This window comes from Apostichopus japonicus, chromosome 20, assembly GCF_037975245.1.
Source record: "Apostichopus japonicus isolate 1M-3 chromosome 20, ASM3797524v1, whole genome shotgun sequence".
Taxonomy (NCBI): domain Eukaryota; kingdom Metazoa; phylum Echinodermata; class Holothuroidea; order Aspidochirotida; family Stichopodidae; genus Apostichopus; species Apostichopus japonicus.
The window spans coordinates 2,159,913-2,180,310 of NC_092580.1; the positions used below are offsets into that span (position 1 = coordinate 2,159,913).

The 20,398-nt window shown below is 38.3% G+C and overlaps 1 protein-coding gene across 1 annotated transcript; it reads left to right on the top strand.

Annotated features, from left to right (window-relative positions):
• Positions 1-3,704: 3,704 nt before the first annotated feature.
• On the top strand, positions 3,705-19,828 carry LOC139960814 (uncharacterized). Its single transcript, XM_071959382.1, has 7 exons — positions 3,705-4,395; positions 10,516-10,580; positions 14,324-14,375; positions 15,314-15,443; positions 15,928-16,086; positions 16,697-16,750; positions 18,200-19,828. Exons 2-7 carry the CDS (start codon positions 10,518-10,520, stop codon positions 19,332-19,334), a joined length of 1,593 nt encoding a protein of 530 aa, XP_071815483.1. The 5' UTR covers positions 3,705-4,395; positions 10,516-10,517; the 3' UTR covers positions 19,335-19,828.
• The last annotated feature ends 570 nt before the right edge of the window (positions 19,829-20,398 follow it).

Below are 20,398 nucleotides of genomic sequence, written 5' to 3' on the forward strand. Positions count from 1 at the left end.
TGTCCGAGCTTTGACAATTTCCGTCACGCAACCGGAAATTGAAAAGTCGATTAATTTCACGTTTAGTTCTTAAAACGCAGCACGCAATGTTCTTTGTTATTTCCTTGACGTAATGCATGGAGCAGCCAGTGGCGTAACGATGACCATGAGGAGGGGGGGGGGCAAGTGCCCCTCTTGCCTCTATATATTATTATATTCCGTATTATAAATTATATGAATATAGGTTTATATTGTCATGTAGTGATTCCATGTACATTTTTTTGGAAAGAAACAAATTTAAATTATCACTGCTGGCGTTGCCTTTTAACATACCTGACCGAAATCTGAAATTTTAATGGTGGAAAAATTATTGTGACTCTCTCGTTTTAGTTTTCGTACTCTAGTTATCAAACTATGGACATTTTGTCACAATTATTTTACAGCACCCTTGTGTTTCATTTCATGTCAGACGAGAGGGGTCGGGAGAGTCACGCAACTTGCAAGCTAAGGGTACATCCCACCCTATTTCATCTGTATAGCTCCCCTCCCCTATCTTCTCCCCTATCAGGAGGTCCAAGCAATAGCGTCCGCAGAAATGGTCACATGGGGGGGGGGGGGGGGATCAGTAGGTCATGTAGGTGTAACACTTCTTGATACTATCTAAGAGGAGCGCCACCATCGGTTGGCGCGGAGTGTACCACCATTTTTAAAATTGGATAGAACAAGACTTTAAAATATTTATGAGAAAACATCATTATTAAGAGCATCCTGATCAAATCTAAGAAATTCAATAGAACCCCACTTTCAATTAGTTGTAAATCCTCCACTGGGACCCTGGATGACCATGAAAGGCATCCTGACCAAATCTGGAAGAAAAATGGAACGGAGGGTTATAAAATACTGCCCGATATAACATGACAAAACACCCCCCCCCCCCCTCTCTTCTACACAGACACACCTGTCATCTAATATTCTTTCGTTATTTATTGGGACCTATTTTGCTATTCCTTGGTCTTTTAATGCATAACATCACAAATATGTAAAACAATTTCTCTTTCAATGAATAATGGAGGCAATGCATAATTTTATGAAATGTGTTTAATCACGCAGTGTTTGTTTTGAATAGTAGTAATGAAATTTATCAACGTTTTCCAAATGAAATTAAACGTGTACAGTTTTAAATATGAAATTATAAGAATTTCTTCCTAAAACCTTTGTCTAATGGGTCTTCTTTTAATTCGTGTAACTTAATTAATCTAAAAACAAATCATCGATGGGGAAATGATCAGTTCCCCTGGTTACCCGTCATTTAACCCCCTTCTCAACCACTCACCCACACACCGATACTAATCCTAAGGCAGCATGTTTCCTCGTGACAAGCAGCATGCAATGTTCTGTGCTTTTTCCATGGATTAGCTCTCAGCTTTAGGCATATTTCAAAGTTTTCCCCAAAACGCGCTAGCGTACCTACATTCACATGTTATATAAATGTCGTTACACGGCATCCGTAGTGACATAGTTTTTTGTGCCAAATTTCTTTTTCAATCATGCCTTTATTCTGCTTTCCAAAGTTATCTTTTAGAATAGTTATAATAATGATAACATCTAAAGACTTCTGAGTGGTATTTCTGTTTCCTGTGAAATCGTCTCGCTGAGATATTAGTGGTTGAATTTCCCGTACGTTTTCACGGTAGGCCCCTCCGTTCAAGGTCAATTGACGACTATAACATTAGGTCCAAAATATTCCGATTCTGGTCCTCGTTTTCCACTCTTACCGCAACAACGCCTCGTTACGTTTCTACGGTGTCTTTTAAACGACATCATTATAAACAACGTTCTACATCATCGATAAGGTTTTTGTTGTCTTTCTTAAGTCATTTCATAATACTTTTTCTACGATATATATAAGTGCCGTACGGGAAAAGAACTAATGGCCGTCGTCGTGAACTCAACAACCACAACCTTCCTCCTATAGCGATCAATTCGCTCAATTTGTGAAAAACAGTCGCAGTTCTTGTTTTATTCGTTCTCATTTGTTGTATATTATTATCTTTCATATGCGTCGAGCGCTCTCTTTTACAACTTCACTAAACGCCCAGTGTCCGAGCTTTGACAATTTCCGTCAGGCAACCGGAAATTGAAAAGTCGATTAGTTTCACGTTTAGTTCTTAAAACTATCGTAAATTATCTTTAACATATTATGATGGAATGATTTCCATCGAAATTTTGGACGAATCTTTCGTAAAACTCTAGAAACTGAGGCAAAAAGATCATGTTTGGAATGTTTCGATTTTCTCTAGGCTCGAGCGACAGTTCCCCTGGTTACACCGTCATTTAAACCCCTTCTCAACGACCCTGCCCCCCCCCCAGATACTATCCCATTCTAAGGCAGCATGTTTCCTCGTGACACGCAGCACGCAATATTCTTTGATATTTCCTTGACGTAATGCATGGAGCAGCCAGTGGCGTAACTTTGAACCTGGGGCCCCGGCTCCTGGCCCAAAAGGGCCCCTACCAGGAGGTCCAAGCAACGGCGTCCGCAGGAATGTTCACATGGAGTCTGGGGGAGGGGGGGGGGATGAGTAGGTCATGTAAGTGTAACACACTTCTTGATACATGCATTATGGGTCCGTATGCAATGAACATAACTAGAGAACTGTTGGTTGGGTGAAATCATTGAAATGTCAAATGTTTAACTTTTTTTACATTTTCCAGGGGGGGGGGGGCAAGTGCCCCAATTGTCCCTTCCTGCGGACGCCCATGGGTCCAAGGATTTATGCAGGTTCAATGCAGGGCTTAGTTTAGAACATATGAATGGCCATTTAGCATTTACACATTGTTTCCAGCTGACAAATATGTTTTAATGCTAAAATTCATCAAGAGAAATGACAGAACAATACTATCAACATAGCTATAAAAAATTTTTGTAACTATAAACCATGGAATGAGGATTGAGGAATTCGGCTTCTGGATACATCTTACAACTTGTATGAGTGAGAAACAACATTAAGTCTTGCATCAGTTTTTCCTTCCCAGTAAAAACGGGCCCTCCCTATCCAAAGAGGTATCGCGTTTTTCTGTTCATCAATATAGTGGGCCCCCCTTCTGGTAGGGGCCCCCGGCTCAGCACGGTCCGAGCCCATAAGAGATACGAGGCTGCCCCCACCTACCCCTCTCACAGCTGCCACCCGCCACCGGTTGGCTGGTTTCTTATGTTCCCCTCACGAAAGATGTAATATAGCAGGGTGGCTCGTGAGCCATTTGCGGCTCTTTCCAAATTAAATGCACGGCTAGCGGAGACATGTTGTCAGAGCTCCTTGTTACATCATAAATAATAATATACGGTAAATTGACAACATATGTGTAAGTTTTGTTCATGTCATGTTGCTCTCAAAGATCAGACGTTTATCGTATTTTGCTGCTGTTACATTACTAAAGCCGTTGGCCACCCCTTGGAATATAGACTCTTAGAATCGGCAGTTAGTCTAGTGACCAAATATTCGACAGGTGGAAGCGAATAGCTCGCACTACTTAATGCACCACAGTTAGTGCGCCCAGAACTATTTTAGCATTGCATCACGTAGACAATTTATGTTTCAGATGTGAAGTATTAAGTTGACTCTAATATACTCTAACCTATACAGAAGCAGTATTTTATATATATAGATATATATATATATATATATATACTCTTGGGAAAACTCTCGCAGTATTGCTGTAGGTGAGAAATTGTGTCTGGGAAGTAAAGACTTAGCGAATCAAGGTATTGACATCTCATACAGTATAAGTTGTAAATCCAAGCTACCGCGTCATTCCTTTAACCCGGTGTCTACGGGATCATCACCCTACGCAGCAGGATTAGAGGAGCATGAATAGATTATGCCTCCCCATCGATACTAAGTTCACCTGAGCGTAGTGAACAACAATAGATTTACGCCGAAACGGCGCAGACTGTGTTGGTTATTCGTTACTGTTTGGAAATTGTGGCTTGCAGATACAGTGGAAGTTGTGAAAGAAATTGTGGACCACCTAATTACTGATAAAGGGCCTAACTGAAACAAAGTAACATACATGCCGCAAACTTAACATGATATAGAATATGGAAGGAATTATTTGTTGGTAAAACGGGACGGATGCTCCATCTCTTGCCCAGTTGAATGTTTACTGCTAGAACGACGATAACCTATCATCCGTCTGTTAACTAGACGTCAATGTAGCCTACAGAATGGTCGTAGTCAAGCAGTATATGGACCCATCGATACTCAACTGAAGTGTCGAGAAATTAAAACTATGCTTACGGTCGTTGGACTTTACAAGATAACTGGATTTTAATGTGTAGGGCATATATGTTAATACAGTAAGCTAGGCTGTGTTAAATATATGACCCACGTAACTATGCAATTAAAATCCACAAAGGTAAGAATACAGTACTAATTGCCTATATGTATACAATGTAGACATATTCTAGGGTTCGGTATCTTAGTTTCGGATGTTAGAAATTACTTTTATGGCCATGTCGAATTCTAAGTTAATTATACGGACATAGTTTGAGGTTCTTCTTTCGATGTTTCAACGGAAATATATTTTAATAGCTTGACTTGTTCAATTTTCATGTCAAATAATGAATTATCAGTTAAAAGTTTTGATACATTTCAACTTTCTGTTTAAATGGGAGTCACGTACTACCGTGGAACCTTTATTATGGATGATCAAATGTTGAAAGTGAAATCAAGTTTATTAATTGCTCCCATAATCAATCTTCATTTGTTTAATAATTTAAAATGTTACCTCAGTTGGCCAACTGTAATCTTATAGTAAGTAAAGCTAAATAAATTTGGCAAAATATGTTGACTAGAAGCAAATGCACATTTTGTATTGACCCTTTGTACAGTTTCGATAGTAGCCTATACCACCCTTACTAACACAATGTCATAGCTTAACAAAACTAACTTAACGAGTCAAGTTTGATGACGGTAAAGTCTAAATTTGACAATTTTCCAGTTTTACTTTATCATCGGCTATATGAGATACAGTGATGTGAAAAGTGGACAGTTATAGTCGAATGTCGCAAAGAGCCAAATGGAATACTATTATTACCGACTTAATTATTTGGTGTCCATGATATTGGAAGTTGTTTCAATCTGATCATTCGAGCTTTAATCGTATTTTGAGTAATATTCAATGAAGCAGAAATATCAAAATTAGCAGAAATTAGAGGCCAAACCTGTTTCTACATTTCCACTACAAAGATCTTAAAAGTGTAGCAAACCCATCCATCACCATCTTTCAATATCGCAGAGAGATACATGTGATGAATAACGTCCCCAAATATCTCAGAAATATATTCTCATTATTCAATTTGAGAGATATCCCACCTAATTCATACCGTATAGACTGCATCAAATCTTACATTATCGAATCACATATACTTGAATTATGGCGGTTTTTTTTATGTATTAATACTAATGCTTGCAGTTGCTGTAATAGAAGTGGGTTTTGCCGATGTTTCCTGACATGACCTAGCACTGGCATTGGTTTTAGTGTAACTCTATTTATAGTCAACTTGAATATGAAACGAAATACATACAACGGCAAAGTCAAAGGTGTTACGACTTTAAAAAACCTAATACTTCATCGTCGGAGCAAAAGTTTCTTTCGACATTTCGGGAGTTGTTCATTACACAAAAGTCCCTAACATATACAGTAATTAAGTTATGAAGAAAATGATTGGAGTTTCTCTTCCTTTCGATATATCGTTGGTAGTTTCAACCCTTTCTTATTGATGGTGTTTTGTTTATTATTGCAGCATCAATACAGATTATGTTTGGATGTGTGTTTGGCAGAAACCTTTGCAAATCTCGTTATATTAGTTTCTACATATACACCCTCTATTTAATTAACTTTAATAATTAGCAGCACAAACAGGCTAGTACATCACCGTCTTAATAACGAGACTTAATTCCTGTTTGACTTAATGAGTTAGGTACTTTTGCCCAAGATGATTCCGTATATTAGGTTACAAATCACCACCGGTAATGCACGATAGCTGTATCGCAGTATAGTATCGAATTTGCCATTATTGCATGACTCCAGGCTAATTGTTTAGGAGGAGACAATCGTATCTATTTGTACATACGTTCACCTTGGATGTATTTCAGACGGAACCTACAAATTAAGATTATAATAAGTAAACCGGTGAGCCAAGTTATCGGTGTCTAAAAGAAGTAATTACTTTGTTAGTTACTATATATGGTGGAAAAGTTTCGGTGATCTTGTCGCATTGGTCTATACTGCTGGTTTCAATCTTTGCAAGGAGAGACACTTTTCGGTATAGTCCGAGCCATTACCCAGAACCATGTTTTCTCTTTCTTTCCCAAACGGCAGAAATCCTTTTCTGTCATATTTACTCACTAAAGTAAGCAGTCAGCTGATATAGACTCTCCCTCCCCCATGTACCCCCCCCCCCATCCCCCATGTACCTCCCAATATGGACCATAGAAATTTGCAATATAGGCCTATATGACATCATATGACATTTATTATGAAGTACAATTAAATAATATATGATGATATGAACCATCAATGCACGGATTATGCATTTGCCGTGATTTTTTCAGCATGCTGCTTTGAATTTACCGATAGCGTTTCATGCTGTCGTTCTGGATTGATAATATTTGGTAAAATTGGTACAACAGTTTCATAAAGGCCCGTCTACACCAGGGAGATATTAGGTCCTAACAACTCACTCGGCCTATACTGTCTTCCTTTCGGCAAAATATGTAGATAATTTAATACCCATGCAGGACAACCAGTAGTACCTCCACATACCATTATACAGTCGGTCCAGTAGGCCTTAGTAATGATTCCAGCTAATGTCAGGCCTTACTACTACGTTTACTTCTTTTGCCAAGATCTTTTCTGTCTGAAACATTGATATATCTAATTTAACCATCTCCAGTTTCATGCAACAAGTAATGGAATTCAACATGTAGAAAGGTTTATTTGGGTTGTAGTTCTATTTTAAGTTTAGGACAAATTTTGGGGCTGTTTACAAATGATCTTTAAAACGAAAAAATGCCTTACGTTTGGTCGCAATGTTTTTTTCGCTTTACTTTTTCATGCTGTCTTCGTTTCCAAGGCCGCGTTAAGCTTATCAATGACTAGTAATGAGAATTGACCAATCTGCTTATCATGGGTCCGTTCTTTCATCCGGCCTCTCGTTATTCAAACAAACAATATAGCGTGAAGTTCTATTGATTTATCTTCATCATTTCAATTGGGCTATTCTCATCGATTTTGGCTGAGACTTGAGTAATCAGAGAGATCCTTAGCGGGTGTACTCGACACAGTCTCCAAGGAGCAAATATTACTTATAACGAGAGACCGTGAAAGAAAACAACGGTGATTTAAATTAATGAGTGGGTCTCGCGCTGACAAACGCCATCTCAATGGTCAGTGAAGGGTGTGGACCGGGGGAGGGCATTCTAAATAGCCAGCTGAACAAGAATCCCGAAATGCAAGCTCTCATCTAATGATTATGTAACTAGCGCAACCCGAGCTCACATAAAAAATAGCAACTCCCGGCATATAGATACATCCCCTACTGGCCCCAAGAAAGGATATCGCACTATCCACGAGTGGATATAGGCCGTTATGTTAGCAACAATGCAACCTATGGCATCTGACAGGTCGTGGGTTCGAGCCCTGACCCGCTAAATTAACGTCAGTTTTTCATCCTCTGAGATGGTATTCCCATCCAAATAGTCTACCAAATTGTAAAAGGAATTAATGAATCTATACTCCGTAAAATAATTGCCCTCAAGGGCGATTATCGTAATATCAATTTTAAATTCAACAAGGAACTGCAAATGTATGTTGCAACTGATTCAGATCGAAGATTCATCTTACGAAATGTTTCATCAAACAACTCGAAATATAAATATGTCTATTACTATATACCTGTTTAATAAACGATTTACAATTAGCATAGGTGACTCCCGTCCACCCTTTGTGGAAATCAATGAGCATATGCCGAATGTGTGTATACGTCATCTTGACATAGAGACGATAGCCATCATAAACAGTGACCAAATATATTACAAAGAGACATGATGGCCACTCAAATTAAAATTTGAACAATTATATTCCCTCAATTACAATTTATACTCTCAAAATAGTACTCTCAAATCTTTTGGGGGAAACTTGAGGGTCAAAGATCTTCCAGGAAAGCAATTTTAAACATCAAAATTTAGTGTAATTATAGAAGGCAATGTTAATGATCTTATCGCGGTAAATTTTAATTTCATCGTTTTTCCATTATTTCTGTGACATTCTGTCAACATTATTAATAATTATTATTATTATTATTTTGTTTTCTTTCAATTATTCCTGTTGCAATTATTCCTGTTGTTCTATGCCTGTTGCAGAACTATGTTCTAGATCAAACCAGTGACGTAACTAGGTCGGTGCGAACTCCCAGGGTTAGGCCCCAAGGGGGGGGGGGGTAGGACTTTGAAAAATGCCACTGATCAGCTGCAGCCAGCCGTCGGCCATAAGCCAGTGCAGCGTTGTGTAGCCAGTAAACCAAACGCTCCCCAAAAATAGGAGTTCAAAAGAAATCCTGTCCACAACAGAGAAAGAACGAGAGGGCCGCATTTGAGCCTCTTTGAGGTGCCAAAAATACTGCTCAGCCCCAACCCATGGTTGACATTGGCTGAATGTGAACTCTCATTTGGGGCCCCTTTTCTATTGTGGTACCGTGGCCCTGTTGGCGATGCCGGGTCGTTGAACCTTAAATATAGGACCCCACGAAACATAGATTGGTGACGTTGAAATTGATTTCAACATTGATAAAGTGAAAGGATTAAAAAGAACCCCTATTGATCCAACATAATCTTATTATTGTAAACAGAGATGTAAACATAACTGTTACAAGAGAAGTCAAGTTTGAAGCCTTTAGAACGACTATTTTCTTAGGTACTGAGTCGAAGTTATTGATTTATATTGTTAGTCTTTGTTATTATATGCTAAAAGAGTGGATTAGCATCTTATTAGTCGATAAATCCCAGGGATAAAGCCGATAAACATAAGGTTATTCCTCGGGCATACTCTATCAATTCTGTGACAGGGTGGGTCTAATTATTGGTAGCAACGTTTTTAAAATACGATTAAAAAGAAGCCATGCTACAAAAACTAAACTCTCATAATTATGTTACTTCACTAATTTATTTTTGCGATGGTCAAACACTACAGTCAAACTCTCTAACTCTTTGCTGGATGTTAGGAAACCATTTTTAGAAGGTGGGGGGGGGGGGGAATATCTATATAGCAAAATAGTACAAGTTTCTTCATAACTATCCTTTTGTATATATTTAGGTCTTGGATTCGAACGTGATGGTCTGGGACTTTAACGAATAAGCCATGCTGCAATGCTCGTTACAAGGTCGCTAATTCTCTCATAGACAAAGTTCATTACATCTCTTATGTCTTATCTTACGTCCTTATGATACGTCTCTTATGTCTTACGTCCTTATGATACGTGTTAAAAATTGCAGTCAACTTAGATCCTAGGTTCTGCACTCAAGGAATGGGTCCTGGGACTGTGTCTGTAGGAGACCAACATTGTGTGGTTTGGGTGCACGTGACAGATACAGATGTAATTCCAGTAGTTGGCCTTCATTGAATAACTTGGTGGTTCCAACTAAAGACTAATCGTTAAAATCCAAAGCCTGTCTATCAATCCACCAACTATTGTTTTGAGTCGGATATTCATCTTCATTTACGTTCCAGTCGATGAAATATTTTGTATTCGGTCACCAATCGATATCAACGTACTGTTCTATTCATGTTTTCGATCAGTCACAAGGTAATGATTACATTAAATATTTACGTATACAAACATGATTACAAAAGGCAATGGTTTTAACCGTGATGTTGTTCTTCATCTATTCATTGCGACCGAAAACTTTGCTACGAACTTTAATTTATCGATACACATCAACCCCGCCTGCGGAGTGATTGTTTGTGCGTATATGCATGCGTTTGTTTAAGAACGCATACCATTGAATTTTCGATGACTCGTGCGTTCTTTATATAATTTAAATGTCTCTGGAATTTTCGTCAAAGTAACATTTGGATATATCGAGACAATCTGCACACGGGAAGTTGATCGAAATTAGAAGCTGCGAGCATTGGAACTTTGTCCGTTAAACTACATCGCATAATTAAGAAACTTCCTTAAAGGAATTGAATGCTAAGCCTAAGTCTCGCTAAATCTCAAAACGGTAAAACAAGTCCCATATGCCAAGAGCATTGCTTGAATACCTGATAAAAGACCGTGTGTATGTCCGTCATGTTAGTTACGAATCCAAAGTCGCAGACTCAAGTTACTATATATGTCTCACCGAGTGCGCTTTTGAACGTGTTAATTGACTCAGGATTGCATTTGGTTGACAACCGCTATGGAAACACAGGTAAGCGAAATCGTAGTTATGGATTATTTTTTATAATTTTTTTTCCACATTATTTTGCCTATAGGTATGACAGATATGTTGTCGGGAGGCTACAATACCCAAGGGAAGGTGTCACCCCGAAACAGGAAGGTAAGATTTCATCAAACGTAGCCAAATTAATTGGTTACAAGAAAAATATAGGTATAAACTATATTGATATAATAAACAGGTGTGCTGTATAGGACTGCATACATGGACGTCGTTATGGGCTACCTTGCGTCACAACCACTTTAAACACTAATCACGAATATGAAAGAGCAATACATTTAACAGAAGCCGATAAGCGATAAGGGATAGTGTTGGTGAGTAGTGTTGTTCAAGCAACGTGTGGATATGCACTTTCACATCGGGAATTGAATCTTGTTACAAACGGTGACATACAATCAATTTGTTGAAATAATTCCTGAAAGTTCGTATACAGGCTTGCTCGTTATGTTGGCTAAGCTAAAAAAATGAACAATAAATTTTGTGTAATCATAAATTGACCAAAAGTCAAACATATACTTCTATACCGGAATAATCCGATGGTTATAGTTGTAAGGTCTACGTTGGTCTATAAATTATGATTGTTTAATCATACCTAATAGCCGAAGGCTACAGCGAGTGTATAGACAAGCTAATGGTATTGGCCAACTCATTCATATCCAATAATTATGCATTTTATATCCCAGCCTGGTTCTAAACCACTTTGGTCCAATTTGATTTAAGCTAACCATAGCCTATAGTTTCGCTCATCTACGCATGTGGTATGAACTTGGCTTATGGGGGAGATATCGTAGCTACCCCATGCCAAGGGGAGGTCAGAGTTGTATCATACCTTTCACACTCCTGGGGTCCGACAGATGACAACACCGGGTATTGTTAACTTTGAGTGTGCGGTTCATAAAATTGCCTGCTGTCGGACCACCAGTGGTCTGCATAACTGCATAACAGTCTTTAGTTTTGTCGAGCAAACATGGTCAGATCATAGCACGGGGTAGCTCTATAGAACCGGTTTTGCGATTTGTTTTTCAATCCAATGGATAAAAATGTAAGTAAAACCTTTTTTTATTTACATTCAATGTTGTAACAACGTGTCATTATGGTGAACAAAATCATGAGAATAATTGTCTCAAATATTTATCACAGAATTCAATGTCTCGAGTCAACTTATAGTGAATCGCGTACGAAATATAAATAGTAATAGCATCCCCTCCGTGTAAAATGGACTGACTCGTTATGATTCTAAACTATCAAACTTATGGCAGACTTTCTGTACTTACTTGAATAACTTGGACACTGATCTTACCCCGCGCCAGACATAAATGTTCTCCTACCCGTCCCTAGTGCATTAACATGCGGAGATGTCTTTTGTTAATCCAAGTCAAGCGAAAACTCAGGTCAAGTCGCATGCTATTCAGGTTAAGTCAAGTTAAAGGGGGCCTATAAATTGATAAATTGAAGTAAACAGATGTCATGACATTCTGTTAAGACCGACTTTATTTCAAAACTAAAACTTGCGAAGATAAAAAAGTGTCGCAAGGAGTTCGAACTATATAGGCCTACTGCTAACATTGCATATTTAAATATCTAATAAATCTGTCAACATGTTTTATCGTGTGTGGTCACTGTTTGAATCTTTGTCTTCATATTGCCATAATTAGTGTTTTTTTTTTTTGATTTTTTTTATAAAGTTCGTTGAAGTGGCTGGTAACCTGAAGTGCCCCTTTGGTAGCTTTAGTGTCTTAAGTGTTCCTTTTAAGTTCCAAATTAAATTTTAAGTAAAGGCCTATAACCTGTCGTGCAGAAAGTGTTCCTGTAAGTGTCACTATATTTTCCCTTGAAATGCCAAGATGACTGTACTTTATGTGATTGTTTAAGTGATTTGTTGTCCCTTTTAAGTGTCCTTTTAACTGTAACTATATAGTCCGTTCAACAGGCAAGTCATTTTAAGTATCCATTTTAGTGCTTACGTCTCATTTTCCCTTAAAATGACGAGTGCCTTTAAGTCCCCTTAAGTGTCCCTATATGGTTGGTCCCTTTAAGTGACAAGTACCTTTCATTTATTCATTCATTGCTTTAATGTCAATTTAAGCGTCCCTTTAAGTGTCAATATGTACAGTAGTCCCTTTAAGTGATATTTAACCTTATGTATCAATTTAAGAGTTTTACCGTCCCTTTAAGAGTCACGCTATCGTTCCTTAAAGTGGTAATCAACCTGAAGTATTTCTTTAAATAGTTAAGTGTCTCTTTATGTGTCGCTCTAAGTGACACTACATAATCCTTGAAGTGACAAGTGACTTAAAGTATACCTTTAAGTTTCAGTAAGAACCCCTTTAAGTTACACAAATTAAACCTTTAAGAGCCCCTTTCAACGTTTAAGTGTCCCTTTAAGTGTACATTTAAAGGAATAGTCCAGACCAAATTTTAATATTAGTAAATAGCTAACCAGAAAAAAACAAAACAAAGCTTCACCAAAGCATAAATCTGATTTACAGGATGCGAGAAAATGCAGTTTTGAAACTAATCCAAAATTCTAAACAGTATGAACATGGTTGTAACGCCACGGATTTACTTTGTTCACCCAGCCCAAATGATTTCTAGGGCCTCTATCACTGGGTCCTGGTTCAAAGAAAAAATAAGCGAAAAAATCCCTACACATTAGGGTGTTACAATATTTCAGACCTTTTACCTAAATTAATTATAATATACTGTATATAGTATTGTGGCTTCAAGCGAAGTTATCATTAACTACATGAAGGGGATTAACGGTGATAAAAGCCAGTAATTAATTAATATGACTAAGAGGCTCACTCTCACCTTTACTGCAAGCTATGTACTTTTAATCTGTGACGAAGTCTACCTACGGCATCGAAATAATACACATTTTCATCAGTGTAAGGAATTTTGAATGACAAAATCTTCTTCGGAGCGTTTTGAAATCTTAATACAATATCTGTATGGCAAATATATAGGCACCATAGATTTGGATACACGGATAGTGGGAGTGTATCCGTGACGTCACAACCATGTTGGCAATAATTCTTGTCCTATCTTGAATGGTATAAATAACTGAATAAGTAGCTAGCAGGGGTTACATAGGGAGAAGGGGTGGGGGGGGGGGGGAGTGGGCACTGTTCAAATGGTTAGAAAGTTCCTTCTATGTCGCAGGAATAAAATCCTCTCTTCCGGGGCCCTGGATTTCTACGTTTATAAACATTCGTATGTTGATTCATACAGAATGTGCTAACGTAAGTTTTTCCGACACATTGTTGTGGATGATTAATTATGGTGTGCATTTGAAACCATGGTGACAAAATACAAATAAAAAACAAAGAACAAAACAAAAAACGTAGCAGATGTTGAATTTTACGCAAAGGAATAAACTAGTTCCTAAAAACATAGCAAACATCTTAGTAGAGTAAAATCACACCAGGAATCTTGTAAATAAAAACAATACAGCAAATAACATATATTCGTGGGACACAATTTCTTTGGTATTGAATTAAACAGCTAATAACCTGCTAATTGGGAGTGGTTATTACGCAAAGATCTTTCGAATATTTTGAGTTGATTTACAAGTATGGTAAATAAACCATCCCCAAGTGATGCTAAACTCCGACAGTAAGATAAGATTAGGCTAGACCCCATACGAGGGGATCCCCAAATGGTTAAGTCACCTTGGGCATTGCGGACTACATACACCACGTTGGTCTTAACAATATAGCTACGTAAAGTTCTTAATTGTTGAGAAAGAATATTTTTTTATGGGCCCACTTATAGATATACTTTGTTTAACGTAAGTGATCTTTATCATATTGATTATAACTTTTATATATTTTTTTCATTTACAGAGAGAGAAAGCTCATGTTAAGATGAGGGACAGAATGCGCCGTAAGATGTATGGTAAGAGATTCATGCCTGTATATCATTGTAGCTGTAAAACGAGTGTTGTCCCTCAGTCACAATTAGTGTCCTATAGCCCGCCGATATTTGTTCTTTTTTTTCCCGATTGATCTAATATCCTATACTTATTTTTAATTCACATCGGATGTATAAGAAATAGAGCCTATTTAAGGATCATAACTGGAAAGACAAGCCTCTTATTTTCACATTATTAAAGTTTTCTACTTTTAAGTAAAGGTATATGTACCGGTGACAGACATTATGTCATTTGTATGGAAAAGACAAATATCCCACAATGCATGTTAGTTAAAAACCCCATCTCAATATCTTGTCCATAATCAAGATATTGTTGATTGAATGGAATCTATTTTGACTGTCTAAACCCTCGAGTTTTCCCTCGAGTATATCGCAGTATAGGTTGTTTGTGATGTCATAACGATAAATGGTCTTCGAAAGTTTTACTTTCCTATTAATCGGGAGGCCACGTGTAACGATTTCAGACCTTTTATCGCTAATAATTCTTAAAATTCATTGTTTCCTTCTGTATGTTATCAAAGAAAAAAGTGTACAAAACTTAGAGGGCCTGACGTTTCGATCCTAGTAGGAGCTTTTTCAGAGGCTAAATAAAACGAAAGCAAACTAAAGGACACATAAGGAGGGACAGTGGCTGTTTGCAGTAGATACGCAGTTTGTTAACAATTTTCTCTCCCTTTGAAAGAAAATTAAAATGCGGTAATTTCTACTTCAAATGTTAAATTATTCAACCGTTGCGTGTTTTTTTTACGAAAACAGTTTTCAAACATTGTAAAGGGGTGAGGGGTGGGGTGGGGAAATCTCGGTATGAAAACTTTTGAGCGTGTTTAGAAATGTGGAACGTTTCGTACTGAAATTCTTAAGCTACTTGTTTGAAGAAATCTTTCTCATTTTTTTGATATCAGGATCGTCTGTTCTACAGACGAGGCTACAGAATCCTGCTTCCAATACAAGTCGATCCCTTCCCGCCATAACTACAATTGCTGATCAAGAGACGTCCCCAAAGAAATCATTGCTGAACCGAGATGGATATTGGTAAGGGCTAACCATGAGATTGGGAAAATGGGAATTTGGAGAAATGTTTGTTTAGGCCTACTGTACATAGGGCCAGTATCGGGACAGATTTAACGTTGTTGATTTATCTCTAACCTTCACTTTGAATAAGAAGATTTACACCATCTGGAAGATATTAAATTGTTCATATGTCTGCATATTCATAGGCTATCTCTGTATTGTTAATATGTAAGTATACACTTTCAGTATAATCTTATCTCATATGTTGTTATTAGGTCTGGTTTAAGTAAAGTAGCCCTACGTTTTAAATTGGTTCAAGGTGGGTTCCTTTCGGCATATAGCGCAGTGATATGCACACAGAGTTTGGGGATTGGGAGGGTGTGGCAGGAATGAGTGAGTGCGTGGGTCGGGGGGGGGGGAGGAAGAGGAAAGGTCCGCATAATTCTAAAGAATATGTCTCTCTTTACTTGGCTGGAAGTCATCATTCTGATGTTTTCTTTGACAGGCGAACCCAACAGGAACGTTATGATACCATGCTTCACACCGGTAACCCAACAATCGGCGGAAATAGAGACAATGAATCAATCCAATCGCTAATGAACAGGGTGATGGAGAAAAAAAGACAGACGCAACCAATACAGAACAACTCGTTATTAACAATAAGGTAAAAGCAGCACGACCCATGGTATCGCATTTTTTGCTCTTAATAAACACGCACTGATTAATGGCAGCTACTGTTCAACCACACAAACCAACGTTAGCTCAACTTTTGCGTTGATTCGGCGATACATAGACAATTACATTTGTGCACTTAAGAGGTTCTGTAATAGCGCCATGGTAAAAGAAATAACTATGCAAACGAGTGACCGTAAGTTTCAATTGAATAAATCAATATCATGTTGCAATGATACCCCCCCCCCCCCCCACGAATATCACATCCACATATTTGCACATATCAAATAGAAAAGCGATTATGCAACATAGGCAGTGTTCGCCTTCTTTCTGAAGAAATTCAGACTATTTTTGTAAAGAAATTCCAATTTCATGTTTATGCTACATCTATAGTGCTTGTACATAAACGTGACCATGCTGATCATTATATCCGGGACCCTTTACTGCTGGGACCTATGGTGATCTGATCATATATAGCTGATGTAAAGATACGTTATTGAGTGTCATGGCCCGCCGGGTGGGTGTAAAATGTCACTGTGGCCTGAAAGATCAATTTCGTACTCACCACTCAGTGGATTTTCATATGCTTGTTTGTGTTGCAGGTCTTACAGACGCCCGACAGCACCTTACGCAATTCAACAACAATCATTGATAAAGTAAGTTGCTAATTGACGTATTAATAGGTTTGTTCATGTTCATAATCTTGTGTGAAGTGCAATTGGCCCATGGGTGGTGATGGTGGCGGTGGGGGGGGGGGGGGGTGAGGGTTACGTGTGGTGGTTAGGGAAGGTATGAAAATACACACCCTGCATTCATATGATGAAGTATATAGATTGGTTAGCCCTCACAAAAAAAGTTCCAAGTTGTATCACAGTCTGTATATAGCTTTGCATGCAGGGAAGCCACACCTTTTATAACTTTGTTCAATTTGAATGACATGGATTTACTTTATTATTCTCTTACACGTCTCCTATACATACACACTCCGATCTTCCAAGCCTACATACTGGTAACATTCTTGCACTGCGTATATGTAGAGGAGACAATTGAGTATCGTCATTCGTAAAAGAAACAAACCAGTGAGTTTTGGGGCATATACACACTGTCGGGAACAATTCCATTTTACAACAATTTATATTCCCTAGTTGACGAATAGCTTTGACCTAATGTTTTGACCTATTCAGACCTATTCTGTACGGAAATCTGGATTATAAAATTTGAAACAAATTAAGAACCAACGGCGTGCCATGAAGCCTCTTACTAGTTTGAAAATTGTTGAAGTTATTAACCTGGCTTGCACTATGGCGTGAAAGGGCACTGTACAACGAACTTCACACTATAGTTAATGATATGTAATAATTTGTAAGTCGTGGAGTTGTTTTACTTATATTTCTTGCGGATTCAGTCTGTTTGAATTGAGTCCCTCGGGTCAAGTCTCAAGTTTCTGGGAGCCATTCAAGTCTAGAGTTATTGAGGGCAAAGCTGCAGTCTGGTCTCAAATCAACGTATCAATGATTACTCCAAAATGACTTTGCGTGGGAAAATGAATAATACAACCCCCCCCCCTCATTATTTCTCTTAACGGTGTATTACAAATAGCAGGAAACATTTTTCCATATGAAAGTGATAAAATTACTTTCTCTAATTTTTTCTTCATTATACAATCACCAGTATTTACTTATTATCTAAGTTTTAATTGAAAAAGGTTTAAGTTACCATTTTCTTCTGCACAGACTGTGAGATTCCCTGCAGAATGTTTTAAATAACACATAGAAATTAAAAATAACCAAAATAAAAATGCACAGTATAATCTGATGAATTTACATAAACCTCCTTCGGAACTTACACATGTTCTATTATTACCAGCAGTTTTTTTTGATAAAAATGCACAGGCTTTTTTTTGGTAAGGGGGAAGGGTTCCGATTTGAAGAAGATATGGACTTTTGAATCGGGACAAGGGTCTCAGAGGACGTCAACCTTTCCGATTGAGAAAGTTTTGTATAAGTAGGGTTGCTAAAACGTAAAAATGGTACAAGCTTTTGCGACTTACCAATCTCTTAGGTGATCGAAAGTACTCTAGAGGTTTTCTAATTTCTCTTTTCCAGGAAAATGGTTGGCATCGCACCCCTACCTCGAGGAAAGCCAGAGAAGAAAGGACCGTACGTACTGGTTCTCCAGACTCGTAAGAACAGCAAGAGTTTGAAAGAACCGAAGAACACCAAAGACTTGCAGCCAGTTGTGGTCACTTCTGATGATCATGTGTCATCTGAGACAACTTTATCTGGTCCAGAATCAAAACCTGAAATAAAGCCTTTACCCCAGATAAGTAAATGGAAGCCTAATCTAAATAATATACCTAAGCCCCCCTCACCCGTCGAGTCGGACGATCGGGCTGTTACAAACTACAAGTTACAATTACAACACGCGAATAGATTAGCGGAGACTCGCTCTCATTTACCATCTCATTCCATGGAACGCCAAACGTTACAAAAATACTCCGCTTTACCGAGCATTTCAAAGATTGTGAATGAACCTTCGGAATCTACTGTAACTGAAGTTAATTCAGATACGTCACACAGGGAAGGTAATAACGAACAGGGGGGAGCCCATCTCGATAAAGACACAATTCCAAGTACCAAGGAAACTTTTCGGTCCAGGAAGAGTAACTCGAATGAAATATTAGAAGTCATGGAAGCGAAGAAACAAGCGAAACGAGGGAAACATGCCGAAACTGATTTTAAGACGTTACTAAGGACTAGACATAGGTATACGTCAGATACAAGAATGTTTAAAGATGATTTGGTAAACATGAGACGTCTGTCAATCATATCTGAAGGTAATTCAGCCACATCCGAAAGTCAGGGCAGGGTATCTTCTGCCGAAAGAACGAGCAGCCGTGCCAGCATTGCGTCCTTAAAAAGTGTTCCATCACTTGAAAAAATCGACGAGACCAAAGTTGTGAAGGAGGGCGTCGGTGAGCGTGCAATGCTTCCAACTGTTAAATCGCCGGGCGCGATTTACCTCATTCAGGAAGAAACGATGGACGCGAATCTAAATGGTTCGGGACATTTGTATGCGCCCCCGAGCACACCCGTGTCCCGTAATGAGGATGCCGAAATGAAGAAAACTACGGAAGGGGAACAGGGCATTATAGATGAAAATTGCAACTCTAGCAACCATGATAGAATACACGGTATGAAGTGGATATCAGGAGATGACGAATTTGTAAAAGTCAAGTAATTGATAATTCCCAAATCCTTAACATTGCCGTAGGCCATTCTGCACGCAATGTGTTTGTTAATTTGCATGAATGAACTCGTTGTTCAAAAGAGAATCTTACCAATCAAAAATTTTTCTAAGAAATAATACTTTGGTTAGCAATTTGGATACGAAAGCCTATTAACAAATTAGCCGATTGACGAACCTTTTTTCAGTGGCACCAATTGGCTTTCGTAATTTATCTATCGCAACGACTGATATAAACATCTGAATGTCAGAATACTTAGGAAACGAACGTGTCGAGCTACCACAGATTGTTTTCGCAAATTTGGGTAAAGTCTGAGGTGCGTGTGTGTGTGTGTGTGTGGGGGGGGGGGTATTGGGAAAACGCCATTTCCCTGTGTCCTCGTGATGTGTTGGTATGGCACTGGAGATGACAACTTTCATCTTCATCGGAGGGTCCAAAACTCAACTGATCTTGCAATTTAAATGGTAATTGTTTTAATACATTGGGTTACAACCTGTTAACACTATGATTTGTGTATGATTATCAACGTTTTTTTCGAAACCAATGCTTGGAAAAATGATATCCCCCCTCCCATTACAACGACCCCTCCAACCCGAACCACATGCTCCCCCTTATAATGTCTCTCATGTGTCCAGTTCCACCTTGTGACCTTTGAAGCGATATATATCTACCCATGTGCTAAAGATATCCACTGACGTAACGTTATAATATGACAGGTATATCAAGCTGCTGTACCACGTGATCGCAATCGTCCAATCATCGTCTAGTGATTGTAAACTATTTGCTAATGACTGGCTATGATTGCTTTCCACAATACATATGTGGTTGAAATTGATCATCTGGTGGCTAAAGCTGATTACGTAACAAACTGACTGAAAATTGTCTGCATTTTTAGGTCAAAACCACACCTTCATAGCAATTTTTATTGCAAAGATTAAGATATATGACCGTTTTTAATTTGATAACATTTCGTCAATGTATCTGGCAACAGAAAGGCGAATACCATCATGAAGTTTAGTTGAAAATGTCATTGCTTTTGTCTTTAAAATATTTCATA

Excerpts from the sequence above, each read along its gene's own strand:
- LOC139960814 (XM_071959382.1), top strand. The coding sequence starts at position 10,518 with ATGACAGATATGTTGTCGGGAGGCTACAATACCCAAGGGAAGGTGTCA. Across the intron at positions 15,444-15,927 it reads CTGAACCGAGATGGATATTG|GCGAACCCAACAGGAACGTT; the intron begins GTAAGGGCTAAC and ends TTTCTTTGACAG. Across the intron at positions 16,087-16,696 it reads AACTCGTTATTAACAATAAG|GTCTTACAGACGCCCGACAG; the intron begins GTAAAAGCAGCA and ends TTTGTGTTGCAG.